This window comes from Sphaerodactylus townsendi, linkage group LG17 (genome assembly GCF_021028975.2).
Source record: "Sphaerodactylus townsendi isolate TG3544 linkage group LG17, MPM_Stown_v2.3, whole genome shotgun sequence".
In the NCBI taxonomy this organism is placed as follows: domain Eukaryota; kingdom Metazoa; phylum Chordata; class Lepidosauria; order Squamata; family Sphaerodactylidae; genus Sphaerodactylus; species Sphaerodactylus townsendi.
This window is the reverse complement of record NC_059441.1, coordinates 6609809-6633627: the sequence shown is the minus strand read 5'-3', so window position 1 is coordinate 6633627 and position 23819 is coordinate 6609809. Positions and strand designations below refer to the sequence as shown.

Here is a 23819-nt window from a genome sequence, read left to right as displayed (position 1 = left end):
CCCTGAGACAATTGCAGAGTGGCCGGAGGCTGACATCAACATCATCAAATTGAATTTGTTCTCCACCCTCGGAGGGAACCAGCAGCTGCAGGCAGGGGGACATCACCCCGCCCTGGTTGCACTCCTGGGCTGGGTGCGGAATGAAATGAGCGTTTTGAGGCGACCCGTTCCAGGGATTTCAGGCCCACTCTTCTTGACCATTGAAATGGCTTGATGCCTGCTGTACCTGCCTGATGGGGGAGGGGGGGGGCTGTCGTTCAGCAGGGGCTCCTGGGAGCTCTTTGGGAGGGGGGGAAGCATGGATGCAAGGGACCGGGCGGAAGTGCATGTGTCACCATGCAGAGTAGGGAGGCATGCCACGCAAGAAGAACGTTCTCTGGGGCCCCACAGCTTTAAACCATCCATGCCTCCCTTGATGGGAACGTTCTGCCTCAAGTCTAGCCTTTTGCTAGTCCAGATGCCAGCAAAAAAAGTGCAGAGAAGGGCAACGAGGATGACTGAGGGACTGGAGCACCTTCCTTATGAGGAGAGGCTGCAGCGTTTGGGACTCTTTAGTTTGGAGAGGAGGCGGCTGAGGGGGGATATGATTGAAGTCTACAAAATTATGCATGGGGTAGAAAATGTGGACAGAGAGAATTTTTTCTCTCTTTCTCACAATACTAGAACCAGGGGGCATCCATTGAAAATGCTGGGGGGAAGAATTAGGACTAATAAAAGGAAACACTTCTTCCATGCAACGTGTGATGGGTGTTTGGAATATGCTGCCACAGGAGGTGGTGAGGGCCACTAACCTGGATAGCTTTAGGGGGGGCTTGTCCCCCCCCACCCCCCCCCCCCCCCACCCCCCCCCCCCCCCACCCCCCCCCCCCCCCACCCCCCCCCCCCCCCACCCCCCCCCCCCCCCACCCCCCCCCCCCCCCACCCCCCCCCCCCCCCACCCCCCCCCCCCCCCACCCCCCCCCCCCCCCACCCCCCCCCCCCCCCACCCCCCCCCCCCCCCACCCCCCCCCCCCCCCACCCCCCCCCCCCCCCACCCCCCCCCCCCCCCACCCCCCCCCCCCCCCACCCCCCCCCCCCCCCACCCCCCCCCCCCCCCACCCCCCCCCCCCCCCACCCCCCCCCCCCCCCACCCCCCCCCCCCCCCACCCCCCCCCCCCCCCACCCCCCCCCCCCCCCACCCCCCCCCCCCCCCACCCCCCCCCCCCCCCACCCCCCCCCCCCCCCACCCCCCCCCCCCCCCACCCCCCCCCCCCCCCACCCCCCCCCCCCCCCACCCCCCCCCCCCCCCACCCCCCCCCCCCCCCACCCCCCCCCCCCCCCACCCCCCCCCCCCCCCACCCCCCCCCCCCCCCACCCCCCCCCCCCCCCACCCCCCCCCCCCCCCACCCCCCCCCCCCCCCACCCCCCCCCCCCCCCACCCCCCCCCCCCCCCACCCCCCCCCCCCCCCACCCCCCCCCCCCCCCACCCCCCCCCCCCCCCACCCCCCCCCCCCCCCACCCCCCCCCCCCCCCACCCCCCCCCCCCCCCACCCCCCCCCCCCCCCACCCCCCCCCCCCCCCACCCCCCCCCCCCCCCACCCCCCCCCCCCCCCACCCCCCCCCCCCCCCACCCCCCCCCCCCCCCACCCCCCCCCCCCCCCACCCCCCCCCCCCCCCACCCCCCCCCCCCCCCACCCCCCCCCCCCCCCACCCCCCCCCCCCCCCACCCCCCCCCCCCCCCACCCCCCCCCCCCCCCACCCCCCCCCCCCCCCACCCCCCCCCCCCCCCACCCCCCCCCCCCCCCACCCCCCCCCCCCCCCACCCCCCCCCCCCCCCACCCCCCCCCCCCCCCACCCCCCCCCCCCCCCACCCCCCCCCCCCCCCACCCCCCCCCCCCCCCACCCCCCCCCCCCCCCACCCCCCCCCCCCCCCACCCCCCCCCCCCCCCACCCCCCCCCCCCCCCACCCCCCCCCCCCCCCACCCCCCCCCCCCCCCACCCCCCCCCCCCCCCACCCCCCCCCCCCCCCACCCCCCCCCCCCCCCACCCCCCCCCCCCCCCACCCCCCCCCCCCCCCACCCCCCCCCCCCCCCACCCCCCCCCCCCCCCACCCCCCCCCCCCCCCACCCCCCCCCCCCCCCACCCCCCCCCCCCCCCACCCCCCCCCCCCCCCACCCCCCCCCCCCCCCACCCCCCCCCCCCCCCACCCCCCCCCCCCCCCACCCCCCCCCCCCCCCACCCCCCCCCCCCCCCACCCCCCCCCCCCCCCACCCCCCCCCCCCCCCACCCCCCCCCCCCCCCACCCCCCCCCCCCCCCACCCCCCCCCCCCCCCACCCCCCCCCCCCCCCACCCCCCCCCCCCCCCACCCCCCCCCCCCCCCACCCCCCCCCCCCCCCACCCCCCCCCCCCCCCACCCCCCCCCCCCCCCACCCCCCCCCCCCCCCACCCCCCCCCCCCCCCACCCCCCCCCCCCCCCACCCCCCCCCCCCCCCACCCCCCCCCCCCCCCACCCCCCCCCCCCCCCACCCCCCCCCCCCCCCACCCCCCCCCCCCCCCACCCCCCCCCCCCCCCACCCCCCCCCCCCCCCACCCCCCCCCCCCCCCACCCCCCCCCCCCCCCACCCCCCCCCCCCCCCACCCCCCCCCCCCCCCACCCCCCCCCCCCCCCACCCCCCCCCCCCCCCACCCCCCCCCCCCCCCACCCCCCCCCCCCCCCACCCCCCCCCCCCCCCACCCCCCCCCCCCCCCACCCCCCCCCCCCCCCACCCCCCCCCCCCCCCACCCCCCCCCCCCCCCACCCCCCCCCCCCCCCACCCCCCCCCCCCCCCACCCCCCCCCCCCCCCACCCCCCCCCCCCCCCACCCCCCCCCCCCCCCACCCCCCCCCCCCCCCACCCCCCCCCCCCCCCACCCCCCCCCCCCCCCACCCCCCCCCCCCCCCACCCCCCCCCCCCCCCACCCCCCCCCCCCCCCACCCCCCCCCCCCCCCACCCCCCCCCCCCCCCACCCCCCCCCCCCCCCACCCCCCCCCCCCCCCACCCCCCCCCCCCCCCACCCCCCCCCCCCCCCACCCCCCCCCCCCCCCACCCCCCCCCCCCCCCACCCCCCCCCCCCCCCACCCCCCCCCCCCCCCACCCCCCCCCCCCCCCACCCCCCCCCCCCCCCACCCCCCCCCCCCCCCACCCCCCCCCCCCCCCACCCCCCCCCCCCCCCACCCCCCCCCCCCCCCACCCCCCCCCCCCCCCACCCCCCCCCCCCCCCACCCCCCCCCCCCCCCACCCCCCCCCCCCCCCACCCCCCCCCCCCCCCACCCCCCCCCCCCCCCACCCCCCCCCCCCCCCACCCCCCCCCCCCCCCACCCCCCCCCCCCCCCACCCCCCCCCCCCCCCACCCCCCCCCCCCCCCACCCCCCCCCCCCCCCACCCCCCCCCCCCCCCACCCCCCCCCCCCCCCACCCCCCCCCCCCCCCACCCCCCCCCCCCCCCACCCCCCCCCCCCCCCACCCCCCCCCCCCCCCACCCCCCCCCCCCCCCACCCCCCCCCCCCCCCACCCCCCCCCCCCCCCACCCCCCCCCCCCCCCACCCCCCCCCCCCCCCACCCCCCCCCCCCCCCACCCCCCCCCCCCCCCACCCCCCCCCCCCCCCACCCCCCCCCCCCCCCACCCCCCCCCCCCCCCACCCCCCCCCCCCCCCACCCCCCCCCCCCCCCACCCCCCCCCCCCCCCACCCCCCCCCCCCCCCACCCCCCCCCCCCCCCACCCCCCCCCCCCCCCACCCCCCCCCCCCCCCACCCCCCCCCCCCCCCACCCCCCCCCCCCCCCACCCCCCCCCCCCCCCACCCCCCCCCCCCCCCACCCCCCCCCCCCCCCACCCCCCCCCCCCCCCACCCCCCCCCCCCCCCACCCCCCCCCCCCCCCACCCCCCCCCCCCCCCACCCCCCCCCCCCCCCACCCCCCCCCCCCCCCACCCCCCCCCCCCCCCACCCCCCCCCCCCCCCACCCCCCCCCCCCCCCACCCCCCCCCCCCCCCACCCCCCCCCCCCCCCACCCCCCCCCCCCCCCACCCCCCCCCCCCCCCACCCCCCCCCCCCCCCACCCCCCCCCCCCCCCACCCCCCCCCCCCCCCACCCCCCCCCCCCCCCACCCCCCCCCCCCCCCACCCCCCCCCCCCCCCACCCCCCCCCCCCCCCACCCCCCCCCCCCCCCACCCCCCCCCCCCCCCACCCCCCCCCCCCCCCACCCCCCCCCCCCCCCACCCCCCCCCCCCCCCACCCCCCCCCCCCCCCACCCCCCCCCCCCCCCACCCCCCCCCCCCCCCACCCCCCCCCCCCCCCACCCCCCCCCCCCCCCACCCCCCCCCCCCCCCACCCCCCCCCCCCCCCACCCCCCCCCCCCCCCACCCCCCCCCCCCCCCACCCCCCCCCCCCCCCACCCCCCCCCCCCCCCACCCCCCCCCCCCCCCACCCCCCCCCCCCCCCACCCCCCCCCCCCCCCACCCCCCCCCCCCCCCACCCCCCCCCCCCCCCACCCCCCCCCCCCCCCACCCCCCCCCCCCCCCACCCCCCCCCCCCCCCACCCCCCCCCCCCCCCACCCCCCCCCCCCCCCACCCCCCCCCCCCCCCACCCCCCCCCCCCCCCACCCCCCCCCCCCCCCACCCCCCCCCCCCCCCACCCCCCCCCCCCCCCACCCCCCCCCCCCCCCACCCCCCCCCCCCCCCACCCCCCCCCCCCCCCACCCCCCCCCCCCCCCACCCCCCCCCCCCCCCACCCCCCCCCCCCCCCACCCCCCCCCCCCCCCACCCCCCCCCCCCCCCACCCCCCCCCCCCCCCACCCCCCCCCCCCCCCACCCCCCCCCCCCCCCACCCCCCCCCCCCCCCACCCCCCCCCCCCCCCACCCCCCCCCCCCCCCACCCCCCCCCCCCCCCACCCCCCCCCCCCCCCACCCCCCCCCCCCCCCACCCCCCCCCCCCCCCACCCCCCCCCCCCCCCACCCCCCCCCCCCCCCACCCCCCCCCCCCCCCACCCCCCCCCCCCCCCACCCCCCCCCCCCCCCACCCCCCCCCCCCCCCACCCCCCCCCCCCCCCACCCCCCCCCCCCCCCACCCCCCCCCCCCCCCACCCCCCCCCCCCCCCACCCCCCCCCCCCCCCACCCCCCCCCCCCCCCACCCCCCCCCCCCCCCACCCCCCCCCCCCCCCACCCCCCCCCCCCCCCACCCCCCCCCCCCCCCACCCCCCCCCCCCCCCACCCCCCCCCCCCCCCACCCCCCCCCCCCCCCACCCCCCCCCCCCCCCACCCCCCCCCCCCCCCACCCCCCCCCCCCCCCACCCCCCCCCCCCCCCACCCCCCCCCCCCCCCACCCCCCCCCCCCCCCACCCCCCCCCCCCCCCACCCCCCCCCCCCCCCACCCCCCCCCCCCCCCACCCCCCCCCCCCCCCACCCCCCCCCCCCCCCACCCCCCCCCCCCCCCACCCCCCCCCCCCCCCACCCCCCCCCCCCCCCACCCCCCCCCCCCCCCACCCCCCCCCCCCCCCACCCCCCCCCCCCCCCACCCCCCCCCCCCCCCACCCCCCCCCCCCCCCACCCCCCCCCCCCCCCACCCCCCCCCCCCCCCACCCCCCCCCCCCCCCACCCCCCCCCCCCCCCACCCCCCCCCCCCCCCACCCCCCCCCCCCCCCACCCCCCCCCCCCCCCACCCCCCCCCCCCCCCACCCCCCCCCCCCCCCACCCCCCCCCCCCCCCACCCCCCCCCCCCCCCACCCCCCCCCCCCCCCACCCCCCCCCCCCCCCACCCCCCCCCCCCCCCACCCCCCCCCCCCCCCACCCCCCCCCCCCCCCACCCCCCCCCCCCCCCACCCCCCCCCCCCCCCACCCCCCCCCCCCCCCACCCCCCCCCCCCCCCACCCCCCCCCCCCCCCACCCCCCCCCCCCCCCACCCCCCCCCCCCCCCACCCCCCCCCCCCCCCACCCCCCCCCCCCCCCACCCCCCCCCCCCCCCACCCCCCCCCCCCCCCACCCCCCCCCCCCCCCACCCCCCCCCCCCCCCACCCCCCCCCCCCCCCACCCCCCCCCCCCCCCACCCCCCCCCCCCCCCACCCCCCCCCCCCCCCACCCCCCCCCCCCCCCACCCCCCCCCCCCCCCACCCCCCCCCCCCCCCACCCCCCCCCCCCCCCACCCCCCCCCCCCCCCACCCCCCCCCCCCCCCACCCCCCCCCCCCCCCACCCCCCCCCCCCCCCACCCCCCCCCCCCCCCACCCCCCCCCCCCCCCACCCCCCCCCCCCCCCACCCCCCCCCCCCCCCACCCCCCCCCCCCCCCACCCCCCCCCCCCCCCACCCCCCCCCCCCCCCACCCCCCCCCCCCCCCACCCCCCCCCCCCCCCACCCCCCCCCCCCCCCACCCCCCCCCCCCCCCACCCCCCCCCCCCCCCACCCCCCCCCCCCCCCACCCCCCCCCCCCCCCACCCCCCCCCCCCCCCACCCCCCCCCCCCCCCACCCCCCCCCCCCCCCACCCCCCCCCCCCCCCACCCCCCCCCCCCCCCACCCCCCCCCCCCCCCACCCCCCCCCCCCCCCACCCCCCCCCCCCCCCACCCCCCCCCCCCCCCACCCCCCCCCCCCCCCACCCCCCCCCCCCCCCACCCCCCCCCCCCCCCACCCCCCCCCCCCCCCACCCCCCCCCCCCCCCACCCCCCCCCCCCCCCACCCCCCCCCCCCCCCACCCCCCCCCCCCCCCACCCCCCCCCCCCCCCACCCCCCCCCCCCCCCACCCCCCCCCCCCCCCACCCCCCCCCCCCCCCACCCCCCCCCCCCCCCACCCCCCCCCCCCCCCACCCCCCCCCCCCCCCACCCCCCCCCCCCCCCACCCCCCCCCCCCCCCACCCCCCCCCCCCCCCACCCCCCCCCCCCCCCACCCCCCCCCCCCCCCACCCCCCCCCCCCCCCACCCCCCCCCCCCCCCACCCCCCCCCCCCCCCACCCCCCCCCCCCCCCACCCCCCCCCCCCCCCACCCCCCCCCCCCCCCACCCCCCCCCCCCCCCACCCCCCCCCCCCCCCACCCCCCCCCCCCCCCACCCCCCCCCCCCCCCACCCCCCCCCCCCCCCACCCCCCCCCCCCCCCACCCCCCCCCCCCCCCACCCCCCCCCCCCCCCACCCCCCCCCCCCCCCACCCCCCCCCCCCCCCACCCCCCCCCCCCCCCACCCCCCCCCCCCCCCACCCCCCCCCCCCCCCACCCCCCCCCCCCCCCACCCCCCCCCCCCCCCACCCCCCCCCCCCCCCACCCCCCCCCCCCCCCACCCCCCCCCCCCCCCACCCCCCCCCCCCCCCACCCCCCCCCCCCCCCACCCCCCCCCCCCCCCACCCCCCCCCCCCCCCACCCCCCCCCCCCCCCACCCCCCCCCCCCCCCACCCCCCCCCCCCCCCACCCCCCCCCCCCCCCACCCCCCCCCCCCCCCACCCCCCCCCCCCCCCACCCCCCCCCCCCCCCACCCCCCCCCCCCCCCACCCCCCCCCCCCCCCACCCCCCCCCCCCCCCACCCCCCCCCCCCCCCACCCCCCCCCCCCCCCACCCCCCCCCCCCCCCACCCCCCCCCCCCCCCACCCCCCCCCCCCCCCACCCCCCCCCCCCCCCACCCCCCCCCCCCCCCACCCCCCCCCCCCCCCACCCCCCCCCCCCCCCACCCCCCCCCCCCCCCACCCCCCCCCCCCCCCACCCCCCCCCCCCCCCACCCCCCCCCCCCCCCACCCCCCCCCCCCCCCACCCCCCCCCCCCCCCACCCCCCCCCCCCCCCACCCCCCCCCCCCCCCACCCCCCCCCCCCCCCACCCCCCCCCCCCCCCACCCCCCCCCCCCCCCACCCCCCCCCCCCCCCACCCCCCCCCCCCCCCACCCCCCCCCCCCCCCACCCCCCCCCCCCCCCACCCCCCCCCCCCCCCACCCCCCCCCCCCCCCACCCCCCCCCCCCCCCACCCCCCCCCCCCCCCACCCCCCCCCCCCCCCACCCCCCCCCCCCCCCACCCCCCCCCCCCCCCACCCCCCCCCCCCCCCACCCCCCCCCCCCCCCACCCCCCCCCCCCCCCACCCCCCCCCCCCCCCACCCCCCCCCCCCCCCACCCCCCCCCCCCCCCACCCCCCCCCCCCCCCACCCCCCCCCCCCCCCACCCCCCCCCCCCCCCACCCCCCCCCCCCCCCACCCCCCCCCCCCCCCACCCCCCCCCCCCCCCACCCCCCCCCCCCCCCACCCCCCCCCCCCCCCACCCCCCCCCCCCCCCACCCCCCCCCCCCCCCACCCCCCCCCCCCCCCACCCCCCCCCCCCCCCACCCCCCCCCCCCCCCACCCCCCCCCCCCCCCACCCCCCCCCCCCCCCACCCCCCCCCCCCCCCACCCCCCCCCCCCCCCACCCCCCCCCCCCCCCACCCCCCCCCCCCCCCACCCCCCCCCCCCCCCACCCCCCCCCCCCCCCACCCCCCCCCCCCCCCACCCCCCCCCCCCCCCACCCCCCCCCCCCCCCACCCCCCCCCCCCCCCACCCCCCCCCCCCCCCACCCCCCCCCCCCCCCACCCCCCCCCCCCCCCACCCCCCCCCCCCCCCACCCCCCCCCCCCCCCACCCCCCCCCCCCCCCACCCCCCCCCCCCCCCACCCCCCCCCCCCCCCACCCCCCCCCCCCCCCACCCCCCCCCCCCCCCACCCCCCCCCCCCCCCACCCCCCCCCCCCCCCACCCCCCCCCCCCCCCACCCCCCCCCCCCCCCACCCCCCCCCCCCCCCACCCCCCCCCCCCCCCACCCCCCCCCCCCCCCACCCCCCCCCCCCCCCACCCCCCCCCCCCCCCACCCCCCCCCCCCCCCACCCCCCCCCCCCCCCACCCCCCCCCCCCCCCACCCCCCCCCCCCCCCACCCCCCCCCCCCCCCACCCCCCCCCCCCCCCACCCCCCCCCCCCCCCACCCCCCCCCCCCCCCACCCCCCCCCCCCCCCACCCCCCCCCCCCCCCACCCCCCCCCCCCCCCACCCCCCCCCCCCCCCACCCCCCCCCCCCCCCACCCCCCCCCCCCCCCACCCCCCCCCCCCCCCACCCCCCCCCCCCCCCACCCCCCCCCCCCCCCACCCCCCCCCCCCCCCACCCCCCCCCCCCCCCACCCCCCCCCCCCCCCACCCCCCCCCCCCCCCACCCCCCCCCCCCCCCACCCCCCCCCCCCCCCACCCCCCCCCCCCCCCACCCCCCCCCCCCCCCACCCCCCCCCCCCCCCACCCCCCCCCCCCCCCACCCCCCCCCCCCCCCACCCCCCCCCCCCCCCACCCCCCCCCCCCCCCACCCCCCCCCCCCCCCACCCCCCCCCCCCCCCACCCCCCCCCCCCCCCACCCCCCCCCCCCCCCACCCCCCCCCCCCCCCACCCCCCCCCCCCCCCACCCCCCCCCCCCCCCACCCCCCCCCCCCCCCACCCCCCCCCCCCCCCACCCCCCCCCCCCCCCACCCCCCCCCCCCCCCACCCCCCCCCCCCCCCACCCCCCCCCCCCCCCACCCCCCCCCCCCCCCACCCCCCCCCCCCCCCACCCCCCCCCCCCCCCACCCCCCCCCCCCCCCACCCCCCCCCCCCCCCACCCCCCCCCCCCCCCACCCCCCCCCCCCCCCACCCCCCCCCCCCCCCACCCCCCCCCCCCCCCACCCCCCCCCCCCCCCACCCCCCCCCCCCCCCACCCCCCCCCCCCCCCACCCCCCCCCCCCCCCACCCCCCCCCCCCCCCACCCCCCCCCCCCCCCACCCCCCCCCCCCCCCACCCCCCCCCCCCCCCACCCCCCCCCCCCCCCACCCCCCCCCCCCCCCACCCCCCCCCCCCCCCACCCCCCCCCCCCCCCACCCCCCCCCCCCCCCACCCCCCCCCCCCCCCACCCCCCCCCCCCCCCACCCCCCCCCCCCCCCACCCCCCCCCCCCCCCACCCCCCCCCCCCCCCACCCCCCCCCCCCCCCACCCCCCCCCCCCCCCACCCCCCCCCCCCCCCACCCCCCCCCCCCCCCACCCCCCCCCCCCCCCACCCCCCCCCCCCCCCACCCCCCCCCCCCCCCACCCCCCCCCCCCCCCACCCCCCCCCCCCCCCACCCCCCCCCCCCCCCACCCCCCCCCCCCCCCACCCCCCCCCCCCCCCACCCCCCCCCCCCCCCACCCCCCCCCCCCCCCACCCCCCCCCCCCCCCACCCCCCCCCCCCCCCACCCCCCCCCCCCCCCACCCCCCCCCCCCCCCACCCCCCCCCCCCCCCACCCCCCCCCCCCCCCACCCCCCCCCCCCCCCACCCCCCCCCCCCCCCACCCCCCCCCCCCCCCACCCCCCCCCCCCCCCACCCCCCCCCCCCCCCACCCCCCCCCCCCCCCACCCCCCCCCCCCCCCACCCCCCCCCCCCCCCACCCCCCCCCCCCCCCACCCCCCCCCCCCCCCACCCCCCCCCCCCCCCACCCCCCCCCCCCCCCACCCCCCCCCCCCCCCACCCCCCCCCCCCCCCACCCCCCCCCCCCCCCACCCCCCCCCCCCCCCACCCCCCCCCCCCCCCACCCCCCCCCCCCCCCACCCCCCCCCCCCCCCACCCCCCCCCCCCCCCACCCCCCCCCCCCCCCACCCCCCCCCCCCCCCACCCCCCCCCCCCCCCACCCCCCCCCCCCCCCACCCCCCCCCCCCCCCACCCCCCCCCCCCCCCACCCCCCCCCCCCCCCACCCCCCCCCCCCCCCACCCCCCCCCCCCCCCACCCCCCCCCCCCCCCACCCCCCCCCCCCCCCACCCCCCCCCCCCCCCACCCCCCCCCCCCCCCACCCCCCCCCCCCCCCACCCCCCCCCCCCCCCACCCCCCCCCCCCCCCACCCCCCCCCCCCCCCACCCCCCCCCCCCCCCACCCCCCCCCCCCCCCACCCCCCCCCCCCCCCACCCCCCCCCCCCCCCACCCCCCCCCCCCCCCACCCCCCCCCCCCCCCACCCCCCCCCCCCCCCACCCCCCCCCCCCCCCACCCCCCCCCCCCCCCACCCCCCCCCCCCCCCACCCCCCCCCCCCCCCACCCCCCCCCCCCCCCACCCCCCCCCCCCCCCACCCCCCCCCCCCCCCACCCCCCCCCCCCCCCACCCCCCCCCCCCCCCACCCCCCCCCCCCCCCACCCCCCCCCCCCCCCACCCCCCCCCCCCCCCACCCCCCCCCCCCCCCACCCCCCCCCCCCCCCACCCCCCCCCCCCCCCACCCCCCCCCCCCCCCACCCCCCCCCCCCCCCACCCCCCCCCCCCCCCACCCCCCCCCCCCCCCACCCCCCCCCCCCCCCACCCCCCCCCCCCCCCACCCCCCCCCCCCCCCACCCCCCCCCCCCCCCACCCCCCCCCCCCCCCACCCCCCCCCCCCCCCACCCCCCCCCCCCCCCACCCCCCCCCCCCCCCACCCCCCCCCCCCCCCACCCCCCCCCCCCCCCACCCCCCCCCCCCCCCACCCCCCCCCCCCCCCACCCCCCCCCCCCCCCACCCCCCCCCCCCCCCACCCCCCCCCCCCCCCACCCCCCCCCCCCCCCACCCCCCCCCCCCCCCACCCCCCCCCCCCCCCACCCCCCCCCCCCCCCACCCCCCCCCCCCCCCACCCCCCCCCCCCCCCACCCCCCCCCCCCCCCACCCCCCCCCCCCCCCACCCCCCCCCCCCCCCACCCCCCCCCCCCCCCACCCCCCCCCCCCCCCACCCCCCCCCCCCCCCACCCCCCCCCCCCCCCACCCCCCCCCCCCCCCACCCCCCCCCCCCCCCACCCCCCCCCCCCCCCACCCCCCCCCCCCCCCACCCCCCCCCCCCCCCACCCCCCCCCCCCCCCACCCCCCCCCCCCCCCACCCCCCCCCCCCCCCACCCCCCCCCCCCCCCACCCCCCCCCCCCCCCACCCCCCCCCCCCCCCACCCCCCCCCCCCCCCACCCCCCCCCCCCCCCACCCCCCCCCCCCCCCACCCCCCCCCCCCCCCACCCCCCCCCCCCCCCACCCCCCCCCCCCCCCACCCCCCCCCCCCCCCACCCCCCCCCCCCCCCACCCCCCCCCCCCCCCACCCCCCCCCCCCCCCACCCCCCCCCCCCCCCACCCCCCCCCCCCCCCACCCCCCCCCCCCCCCACCCCCCCCCCCCCCCACCCCCCCCCCCCCCCACCCCCCCCCCCCCCCACCCCCCCCCCCCCCCACCCCCCCCCCCCCCCACCCCCCCCCCCCCCCACCCCCCCCCCCCCCCACCCCCCCCCCCCCCCACCCCCCCCCCCCCCCACCCCCCCCCCCCCCCACCCCCCCCCCCCCCCACCCCCCCCCCCCCCCACCCCCCCCCCCCCCCACCCCCCCCCCCCCCCACCCCCCCCCCCCCCCACCCCCCCCCCCCCCCACCCCCCCCCCCCCCCACCCCCCCCCCCCCCCACCCCCCCCCCCCCCCACCCCCCCCCCCCCCCACCCCCCCCCCCCCCCACCCCCCCCCCCCCCCACCCCCCCCCCCCCCCACCCCCCCCCCCCCCCACCCCCCCCCCCCCCCACCCCCCCCCCCCCCCACCCCCCCCCCCCCCCACCCCCCCCCCCCCCCACCCCCCCCCCCCCCCACCCCCCCCCCCCCCCACCCCCCCCCCCCCCCACCCCCCCCCCCCCCCACCCCCCCCCCCCCCCACCCCCCCCCCCCCCCACCCCCCCCCCCCCCCACCCCCCCCCCCCCCCACCCCCCCCCCCCCCCACCCCCCCCCCCCCCCACCCCCCCCCCCCCCCACCCCCCCCCCCCCCCACCCCCCCCCCCCCCCACCCCCCCCCCCCCCCACCCCCCCCCCCCCCCACCCCCCCCCCCCCCCACCCCCCCCCCCCCCCACCCCCCCCCCCCCCCACCCCCCCCCCCCCCCACCCCCCCCCCCCCCCACCCCCCCCCCCCCCCACCCCCCCCCCCCCCCACCCCCCCCCCCCCCCACCCCCCCCCCCCCCCACCCCCCCCCCCCCCCACCCCCCCCCCCCCCCACCCCCCCCCCCCCCCACCCCCCCCCCCCCCCACCCCCCCCCCCCCCCACCCCCCCCCCCCCCCACCCCCCCCCCCCCCCACCCCCCCCCCCCCCCACCCCCCCCCCCCCCCACCCCCCCCCCCCCCCACCCCCCCCCCCCCCCACCCCCCCCCCCCCCCACCCCCCCCCCCCCCCACCCCCCCCCCCCCCCACCCCCCCCCCCCCCCACCCCCCCCCCCCCCCACCCCCCCCCCCCCCCACCCCCCCCCCCCCCCACCCCCCCCCCCCCCCACCCCCCCCCCCCCCCACCCCCCCCCCCCCCCACCCCCCCCCCCCCCCACCCCCCCCCCCCCCCACCCCCCCCCCCCCCCACCCCCCCCCCCCCCCACCCCCCCCCCCCCCCACCCCCCCCCCCCCCCACCCCCCCCCCCCCCCACCCCCCCCCCCCCCCACCCCCCCCCCCCCCCACCCCCCCCCCCCCCCACCCCCCCCCCCCCCCACCCCCCCCCCCCCCCACCCCCCCCCCCCCCCACCCCCCCCCCCCCCCACCCCCCCCCCCCCCCACCCCCCCCCCCCCCCACCCCCCCCCCCCCCCACCCCCCCCCCCCCCCACCCCCCCCCCCCCCCACCCCCCCCCCCCCCCACCCCCCCCCCCCCCCACCCCCCCCCCCCCCCACCCCCCCCCCCCCCCACCCCCCCCCCCCCCCACCCCCCCCCCCCCCCACCCCCCCCCCCCCCCACCCCCCCCCCCCCCCACCCCCCCCCCCCCCCACCCCCCCCCCCCCCCACCCCCCCCCCCCCCCACCCCCCCCCCCCCCCACCCCCCCCCCCCCCCACCCCCCCCCCCCCCCACCCCCCCCCCCCCCCACCCCCCCCCCCCCCCACCCCCCCCCCCCCCCACCCCCCCCCCCCCCCACCCCCCCCCCCCCCCACCCCCCCCCCCCCCCACCCCCCCCCCCCCCCACCCCCCCCCCCCCCCACCCCCCCCCCCCCCCACCCCCCCCCCCCCCCACCCCCCCCCCCCCCCACCCCCCCCCCCCCCCACCCCCCCCCCCCCCCACCCCCCCCCCCCCCCACCCCCCCCCCCCCCCACCCCCCCCCCCCCCCACCCCCCCCCCCCCCCACCCCCCCCCCCCCCCACCCCCCCCCCCCCCCACCCCCCCCCCCCCCCACCCCCCCCCCCCCCCACCCCCCCCCCCCCCCACCCCCCCCCCCCCCCACCCCCCCCCCCCCCCACCCCCCCCCCCCCCCACCCCCCCCCCCCCCCACCCCCCCCCCCCCCCACCCCCCCCCCCCCCCACCCCCCCCCCCCCCCACCCCCCCCCCCCCCCACCCCCCCCCCCCCCCACCCCCCCCCCCCCCCACCCCCCCCCCCCCCCACCCCCCCCCCCCCCCACCCCCCCCCCCCCCCACCCCCCCCCCCCCCCACCCCCCCCCCCCCCCACCCCCCCCCCCCCCCACCCCCCCCCCCCCCCACCCCCCCCCCCCCCCACCCCCCCCCCCCCCCACCCCCCCCCCCCCCCACCCCCCCCCCCCCCCACCCCCCCCCCCCCCCACCCCCCCCCCCCCCCACCCCCCCCCCCCCCCACCCCCCCCCCCCCCCACCCCCCCCCCCCCCCACCCCCCCCCCCCCCCACCCCCCCCCCCCCCCACCCCCCCCCCCCCCCACCCCCCCCCCCCCCCACCCCCCCCCCCCCCCACCCCCCCCCCCCCCCACCCCCCCCCCCCCCCACCCCCCCCCCCCCCCACCCCCCCCCCCCCCCACCCCCCCCCCCCCCCACCCCCCCCCCCCCCCACCCCCCCCCCCCCCCACCCCCCCCCCCCCCCACCCCCCCCCCCCCCCACCCCCCCCCCCCCCCACCCCCCCCCCCCCCCACCCCCCCCCCCCCCCACCCCCCCCCCCCCCCACCCCCCCCCCCCCCCACCCCCCCCCCCCCCCACCCCCCCCCCCCCCCACCCCCCCCCCCCCCCACCCCCCCCCCCCCCCACCCCCCCCCCCCCCCACCCCCCCCCCCCCCCACCCCCCCCCCCCCCCACCCCCCCCCCCCCCCACCCCCCCCCCCCCCCACCCCCCCCCCCCCCCACCCCCCCCCCCCCCCACCCCCCCCCCCCCCCACCCCCCCCCCCCCCCACCCCCCCCCCCCCCCACCCCCCCCCCCCCCCACCCCCCCCCCCCCCCACCCCCCCCCCCCCCCACCCCCCCCCCCCCCCACCCCCCCCCCCCCCCACCCCCCCCCCCCCCCACCCCCCCCCCCCCCCACCCCCCCCCCCCCCCACCCCCCCCCCCCCCCACCCCCCCCCCCCCCCACCCCCCCCCCCCCCCACCCCCCCCCCCCCCCACCCCCCCCCCCCCCCACCCCCCCCCCCCCCCACCCCCCCCCCCCCCCACCCCCCCCCCCCCCCACCCCCCCCCCCCCCCACCCCCCCCCCCCCCCACCCCCCCCCCCCCCCACCCCCCCCCCCCCCCACCCCCCCCCCCCCCCACCCCCCCCCCCCCCCACCCCCCCCCCCCCCCACCCCCCCCCCCCCCCACCCCCCCCCCCCCCCCCCCCCCCCCCCCCCCCCCCCCCCCCCCCCCCACCCCCCCCCCCCCCCGCCCTCCCCGACCCCCCCCCCCCCCCCCCCCCTCCCCCCCCCCCCGCCCTCCCCTCCCCCCCCCCTCCTCCCCTCCCCTCCTCCCCCCCCCCCCCCCCCCCCCCCCCCCCCCCTCCCCCCCCCCCTCCCACCCCCCCCCCCCCCCTCCCTCCCCCCTCCCCCCCCCCCCTCCCCCCCTCTCCCCCCCCCCCCCTCCCCCCCCCCCCCCCCCCCCCCCCCCCCCCCCCCCCCCCCCCCCCCCCCCCCCCCCCCCCCCCTCCCCCCCCCCCCCCCCCCCCCCCCGCCCCGGGGGGCTCTGGTCTTAGTGGTCCTTGTTTTCCCTCCCTGCAGACTCGCCGCCTCACAGGATCCTCACCGGCCACAGCCAGAGCGTCACTTCTTTGCTGTACCTGCCACTCTGGTCGGCCCGCTTTGACCCGAGCTGGCTGGTGTCAGGGAGCCGGGATTCTTGTGTGATCTGGTGGGACATGTTTACCGGAGAGATTTTACATCAGTTTTCTCTGCAGGCTGGACCTGTCACGAACCTGCTGCTGTCTTCAGAAAACTACAGAGTGCGTCCAGAGCGTCAGTGTGTTGGGAGAGGTTTTTAGCCCCCTAGTTCGGGCTGCAGTGTCCCTTTTCCCTGGTGAGGCTTGGCTGGAGGGCAGATGGTTGGCTGAGGGAGCCCCACTCTTCCGGAGGGCCACACAGCATCGCATTCGGAAGCAGCTGTGACCCCCTGTCCAGTTCCCTTATGGGGCTGGCTTGAGGGTCCGCCCAGTCCCTTTCCCCCAAGAGAAGGTCAGACGGGGTGTGGAGAGTCTGCCCCCCCCTCCCTCCCTCCCTCCCTCCCTCCTTTAAGAACATCAGAACATAAGAACAAGCCAGCTGGATCAGACCAGAGTCCATCTAGTCCAGCTACTCGCAGTGGCCCACCAGGTGCCTTTGGGAGCTCACAGGCAGGAGGTGAAAGCAATGGCCTGCTGCTGCTGCTGCTGCTCCCGAGCACCTGGACTGTTAAGGCATTTGAATCTCAGATCAAAGAGGATCAAGACTGGTAGCCATAGATCGACTTCGCCTCCATAAATCTGCCCAAGCCCCTTTTAAAGCTATCCAGGTGAGTGGCCATCACTACCTCCTGGGGCAGCATATTCCAAACACCAATCACACATTGTGTGAAGAAGTGTTTCCTTTTATTAGTCCTAATTCTTCCCCCCAGCATTTTCAATGGATGCCCCCTGGTTCTAGTATTGTGAGAAAGAGAGAAACATTTCTCTCTGTCGACATTTTCTACCCCAGGCATAATTTTATAGACTTCAATCATATCCCCCCTCAGACGCCTCCTCTCCAAACTAAAGAGTCCCAAATGCTGCAGCCTCTCCTCATAGGGAAGGTGCTCCAGTCCCTCAATCATCCTCGTTGCCCTTCTCTGCACTGTTTCTATCCCTTCAATATCCTTTTTGAGATGTGGCGACCAGAACTGGACACAGTACTCCAAGTGCGGTCGCACCACTGCTTTATATAAGGGCATGACAATCTTTGCAGTTTTATTATCAACTCCTTTCCTAATGATCCCCAGCATAGAGTTTGCCTTTTTCACAGCTGCCAGGCATTGAGTTGACATTCCCATGGAACTATCAACTCAGACGCCCAAATCCCTTTCCTGGTCTGTGACTGATAGCACTTTCTGGCACCAGGAAAGACGCTTAGACGGGGGGGGGGGGGTGACTGGATCCATCGGGCCCTTGGCAAGCTTGAGCCTGAGCCTGGCTCTCTCTGCTCCCCGTCCAGCCCTCTCATTGCGTGCCTCACTGGTTCTCTGTCCTTGCAGTTCAACGGCCAGAGGATCGTGTGCTGCCTGTGCAGTGACCACTCGGTGGCGCTGCTGCACTTGCAAGAGCGGGCCTGCATCTTGCACGCCCGGAAGCATCTGTCCCCCGTGAGGATGCTCGGATGGCGCCTGCTGGAAAACCTGCTGGTTGTGGGATGTGAAGATGATTCTGTTTCCATTTGGGACATCGAGACAGGTAACCACCTGCAGGCTTCCCTTCTCTTTCCCTTCCCCCGCCATCTTTTCCATGGTGCCTTCTGTTGCTTGCCCAGGGCCCCTGCAGAGTTATCTCCCAAGGGCTGGACTGGGTGAGCTCCTGTAGTATATGTTGGGATAAGTGCTCCTGGTAGTTGGAGATTATCTCTTTATCGTAGTTAGCAGAGCGGCACGGGTGGCTAGAACACAGCAGAAGCCTTACCTCGTGTGCGTGCGTGTGCGTGATGAATCCCAATGTGTGGCAAGCTTACACAAAAGAAAGTCGGAGTCAGTTATAGTTTCTTATCTAATAAAAAGAGTATTTATTAGTGAACTCCATTCTGGATAGAAAGGTAGGTAGATAGAGTCACTATGCTATCTTAATCTAGCTGGATGGAGATGGATGCGAGGAGCATCCATCCTCTCTCTAGGCATGGCAGGAAGAAGAGTGGGTGAGAAGGGGTTCGAGGAAGAAGCCGGAAGGAAGGAAGTCCCTGAGAGTATCAGTCTAACATCAAAGGGATAGAACCAGCATGATAGAGTAAAGGTGTCAAATCCTTAGGTCCCTATCTAGCCACTAGCTCTCTAGTAAAAACCCCCTCTGTAGGTTGAGGCAGGAAACAGCGTAACAAAGTCCTTCACTTCCAACAGTATAGAATCATGAAGTTGGAAGAGACCCCCAAGGGCCATCAAGTCCAACCCCCTGCCATGCAGGAACACACAATCAAAGCACTCCTGACAGGTGGCCACCCAGCCTCTCTTTAAAAACCTCCAAAGAAGGAGACTCCGCCCCACTCCGAGGCAGTGCGTTTCCCTGCCGAACAGCCCCGACTGTCAGGAAGTTCTTCCTAGCACTTAGGTAGAATCTCTCTTCCTGTACTTCGAATCCACGACTCCAGAGCAGCAGAAAAGACGCTTGGGGGTGGGAGGGAACCTGCATCTGGGGAGCCCACATGGTCAGGCAGCACTACAGGGCTGTCACCCCAACAGAGATGGATTATTACAAGGGCCAGATGCAATACTTTTCCATCGGCCATTACAAAGGGTCGCTACCTATCTATCCCTCTCCTGGATCGGGTCTGTCCCCACTGTAAAAACCAAGTGGAGACTCCTGCTCACGTTATACTTGACTGTCCGAGATATGTGGGTATTAGGAATTTCTCTCCTGGGCTGGTCTTAGACACACCTGAAGGAGACTCTGACAACTCTGTTGTGGAGCTTTTGTTAAATAACACAGAGGCCGTGCTCTTGGGAAAAGTAGCAACATTTCTTTTACAAGTGACAGAACTTTCTAAGTAACGTCCAGTGCTAGATACAGTTTGTCTGTGTTTTGAACGTACTTTTGATTTGTACTTCAGAAATGTCTGTAATGCTCTGGAGCCCATTTTAATATGCCTAATAAAGGTTGTTGTATTGTATTGTACAAGGCTGTTTGGGGGTGGGGGGTGGCAGGGGTGGGTGCGTAGGGGACGGAGTGGCTGACTGGCCTTCCTGGACCAGGAGTATGAAGCCTGCTGGTTGAAAGGGAGTCTCCAACCACGGATGCTCAGAGTCTGGCCCCAATGGTGGGTGCCTGATGACAATGCTGCCAAACTTCCCCACAAAAACAGACGAGTGGCTTCAAGATTGCACAGTGTGAAGAAAGCAAACTAATTCCCTTCCCACTCCCCGTTTTGTTCTTGGGTAACATCCAGACTGACGAAGAGTTCTTGAGAACTGCAAAGCCTGCACACGTTTTGAATCATTGCAGTGGGTCTGCCTCAAGGGCTTGGGTTTTGCTTGGGGATTTTCCTTTGGAACAGCTTCCCGATCCCTGTCTGTTGTTTGCAAAGGAATCCTCGAACGGCATGAAACTGGGGAGGCGGCCAGAGCGGTCCTTGCTGGCTGCGAAGACTCCCCTCTTCCCACGGCTGATTTGCTGCTCCCCATCCTCGAGGGCAACACACACAAGCAGAAGGATGCCGGCGGCTCCCACCCCTCCAGCTCCTGCCGGATGGGGGCAGTTCCCCATAGCAGCGACTCTCACCAAGAAAAGCCTTCCCCCCAGGTGAGTTCTGAGGAAGGACAGTGGGCTCCTTTGCCTTCTTCCTGGCCACAGGTGGGGCGGGGGCAGGGGGCCTGTTCTGGGACCGAGCCTGGTTGCCAGCTGTTCCTGCCCTTTGCCATCTCCCCCCAAGCCCCCCTCCTGCAGGACACTTCTTCGAGGCCAGAGTTAGTGTTAGCCCACTGGGAGAGGCGTAGAGGTCAGAGGGGCAAGGACCACGGGCATGGCTGGGAGGGAAGACGTGCCCTGGACACCCTCCCTACGGGCCGGATCAAACCCCAACTCCTTCCTCTTTAGAATTCCTCAGGCATCTAAGGGGGCAGAGGGGGAGGCCGAGTTGGTGCCGTTCTGCTCTGTTCTTACGGCCCTCAGCAATTGCATTGGCGTCAAATGAATGCCAGGGAACGTGTTCTGAGCTGCCGGAGCTGGTGGGGCTGCTGGAGGCCCCTGCCTGCGGAAAGGACTGCCTGTCACAGGCGTCCCTCTTGGGGAGGCCAGTTGGGCCAGGGCCTGGGCCCTGCTCTCTCTCTCTCTCTCTCTCTCTCTCTCTCTCCCCCTTTTTCCTAAGGAAGCTTTCTGGTGTTATGGAAGTTTTTACCCATTAAAAACTCCACACAAGGGTGGCTAATAGCAAGCTAGGTTTATTGACATGTCTGCAGACATGGAGAGAGTGATACCGTGGTCCCAACTCTCTGAAGTCTGCATCGCAATACAGCTCATTTTAAGGCGTTTCTGAACAGACCCTCCTGACCACTTCTGGCCAATCCTGGCTGTCCGTCCACGCAGGCTCACAATCTTGACTTGTTCAAATCAGCACATTCCAAGATATATTTTTAAAAGAATACATTCAGCATCATCTGACTTGGTGACGTGTGGGGCTACGTATATTTTCTGTCCAGCAAGCATGATCAGCAATAAAGCCTAACCAGTTGGGTGAACCATCTCCGTATACTTCAGACTCCTAGGTCAGCGCTCACTGTTGCCCTTTCACTCATAAACAAGTGTCTGCTGGTTCTTGCAAAATAGCAAACGCAGCGGTTCCAATAGCACTCAGTCACTGGTTTCTTGAGTGCAACCGCAAAATGTATTTTCAGTGATGAATATTTCTCAACTGTGGTCTTGCAACCAGCATATCTTTATGATTTTTATATCACTGGCATTCAGTCTCAGAACTTGCAGCCCTCCTGGCCCTGCTTTGGGTGTGGCTTGTCTCTTCAACTGGGGACTTTCTGAATCTGCCCAACTTTTCCCAGTCACCTCCTCAGGGTGCCCTCCCAGGGCAGACCATTCCTGTTTCACCTCCCCCTCACCTGCGGATGCCCTCTAATCTTTCCAGAAAGAACCAAACTGCATGCCTCCAACTCTGGAAATCTTGCCAGATGACGCTGCCATCTGGAGACACAGTTTAAGGTCAGCATGCAGAGATCAGGCGCCAACAGCTAAAGAGACTTGTAGAATGGATTCCCTCTTTGAAGGATTGTTGTACACACCTATTCAGGGGGACAGCGAGGACAGTGGGCCTTGTGCTGACCATAGCAGCCCCACCTAAAGAGTCCCACGCATCCCTGTTGGGTTGGTCACTCTGTCAGAAGGAGAGATCCTCTTTAGGGTAACAGGAGGGGTGGGCTTGATCGACACGCTTCATGAAGTCCACGAGGCTGGATCCACACAGTTCATTAAAGACTGTGGCAAAACCTCGGGTGGTACTCAGAGTTCTCTGGTCTGGCTTATCTTCCTTACCATCAGTTTCTCACCCTTGGGCATAATAAAAATAGGTATAAAGGCATGTGGATTGCGTAGCTTTCCATTCCCCTCTTATAGGTATAAATAGCCATGTCAGTGCTACTGGGAATCCAGTCCTTTATTTGGAGAGTGATGTGCGTGGTGACCTCTCCCTCTAATGGGGTTTTCCTGTGCAAATCCACCGCACAATTCCATTTCTTTCTTCCCTTGTGGAAAATGAAAGCCTCGGTTCTCTCTCCCCACCCCCTCCTCACCCCCTCTCCGTCCTCCTTTTGTTCGGCACTAATCCTTCCCCCGGATGCCTTTGCATGGGGAGAATTCAGATGCTCCGTGGCTTCCTAATGGATGAGTGTGCTGTAAGTGGACGAGGAAGAGTTTTTTTGAAGCAGGTGAATCCCAGAGGTAGAGTCTTTGGTGATGAAAAGGTCACCCGGTAAAATAGCAATTCAATTGTACTTTCTATAAAATGTTTATGCTGCACATCTGACTTAAACCGTTTAAGGTTAATAGGATGTATTGATGTAGTTGGGGGTTAAGGAGAGGAAAGGGTGACCATTATTACCCCCTCCAGCCCCCCAAATAGGGACTTTAGCTTTCTATCTCTGCTGGGTTTTCACTGGGACTCTTATTTCTTTCTCTACAGGAGACTGACTGAATTTGCAGAAAGGCTTAGTTAAAATTATGAAACACTGAGTGAGGGAAGTTGGCAGAATAAAAAGAGCTAAAGATAAATCTTGTTTCTCCTGTTCAGCCGGTGGGGGCCTTGTGTGCATCCCAAATTGTCACCATCTCCAAACTGCAGCGCAAGAACTATGCCTTTGTTTTGTCATGGCTGGACTCAACTGGTTCTGGTGGTTTTCTGGGCTGTGTGGCCGTGGTCTGGTAGATCTTGTTCCTAATGTTTTGCCTGCATCTGTGGCTGGCAACTTCAGAGGTGGATCACAGAGGCGTGCCAGCCAAAGATGCAGCTGAAACGTTAGGAACAAGATCTGCCAGACCACGGCCACACAGCCCGGAATGCCCACCACAGCTAACTATACCTTTGTTTACTGCCAGTCCTAGCTCGCCTCTCCTCTCAGTGCAAACCCCCCTTTCCCTGTGCTGTTGCTGTTATTCATGGAGGCCCCCCTTGCAACAGGGGCAGCGATAGGGGCAGATGTGGGAAAAATGGCGTTCCTGGACAGGAGCAGTCTCTGGAGTGCCCCAGAGGGACCCGTTTCTAGGCAATGCTTTGGCATTTTGTTTGTGACACCGTGTTTATTCCCCCCCCCAGCTCTCGTCAGCCTGCCATGCCCTGTGGCCTTTCACCATCTTGCCCGTTAAGACCAAATGGGAGAATAGAAACTTCCACATTCTTCTGTTCGATCTGGAAATCCTGAGGGAACTGCTCTGCCCGTCCGACCTCCAGGGGCTGAAGTCCCCCAACTCCCGCTCGCTCCACAGCTGCGACGCGGCTCTTGAGAGGGCCAAAAGCACAGCTGAGAAAGGGGCTCTGCTGCTGAGAAGAAACAAGACCACGGGTGCCCTCGCCCCCCTCAGTGGCCCTGCGGAGGAGCATGGCTTTGGGGACGGCCCTGCTGCTGAAAGTCTGGAACAAGGCGGAGGAGGCCTCAGGTGGCAGAAGAAGGCCAAGAGTTCCAAAAAGACGAGGAGGCATCAGCCCCCGGGGAAGGCCAGCCTGCATGTTGCCACAGAGGCAGCCAAGCTCCTCTTAGCGTGCCTCTTGCCTTGGGGGGCAGACAGAGAGACCGACAGCCTCTCTGTCCAGCATTTAGGCCTCTCGAGGCTCCTCTTGCCAGTCTCCTTTGGGCTGGTATCCCAGGAGAGCCACCTCTCTCTGACGTTGCCAGGATGGAGCCGCACTCACTGCCCTCTGCGGAACCAGCCCGGCCAGTCCGTTCAGGGGCTTCCCAGCAGAGTGCTGGATTTGCGGAACAAGTACCTGAGTGCAGCCCAGGAGCCCCCAGGAAAGACCCACGGATGTAGAAAGGACCCAGAGGGACCCCCGACTCTACTCTCCCTGCTGAACAGAATATGCTTAGTGAAGAAGATCCTCAGCATGCCTCTAGAGAAGAGCAGGTGAGCCTTTCCCCCTCCTGATGCTTTCCTCAGCAGCACATGCAGTGAATGTTCACCCCCCCCTCATTCTTGGGCTTGTCCGTCATGGGAATCCTGGGGGGGGGGGGGCGGGAGGAAGGGCCAGGCCCTTCTAAGAGTCTTTGCCACACTGTCATCCACTCTGTGGTATCTTAGTTTGCCAAAAGCGCTTTGAAGACAACTGGATTTCTGCTGGCAGAAACGTTTGTGAGCTGGTGGCCAGATGGGTGCATTCAGTGGACGGATGTGTGCCTTCGGCCTCAGCAGGAAACGTGGGCTATAAATGAAGTTGATGATACACAGCATGTGCCCATTCAGAGCTGCAAACTGGGAGGGCTCCCCCCCTCACCGCAGAGATGCGTTTCCTTTCATTGCAAAGCGATGCCGTAATCAAGAGCCCAT

At 78.6% G+C, this 23819-nt stretch overlaps 1 protein-coding gene across 1 annotated transcript in view; it reads left to right on the top strand.

Moving 5' to 3' along the window:
- Nucleotides 1-336: 336 nt before the first annotated feature.
- WDR72 (WD repeat domain 72) overlaps nt 337-23819 on the top strand; it is a 38944-nt gene continuing 15461 nt past the window's right edge. The window contains exons 1-5 of the mRNA XM_048482110.1: nt 337-343; nt 15859-16079; nt 17339-17534; nt 19366-19580; nt 22594-23399. Coding sequence (XP_048338067.1) covers nt 337-343; nt 15859-16079; nt 17339-17534; nt 19366-19580; nt 22594-23399 — 1445 coding nt within the window. The remainder of the gene's footprint in view (nt 344-15858; nt 16080-17338; nt 17535-19365; nt 19581-22593; nt 23400-23819) is intronic.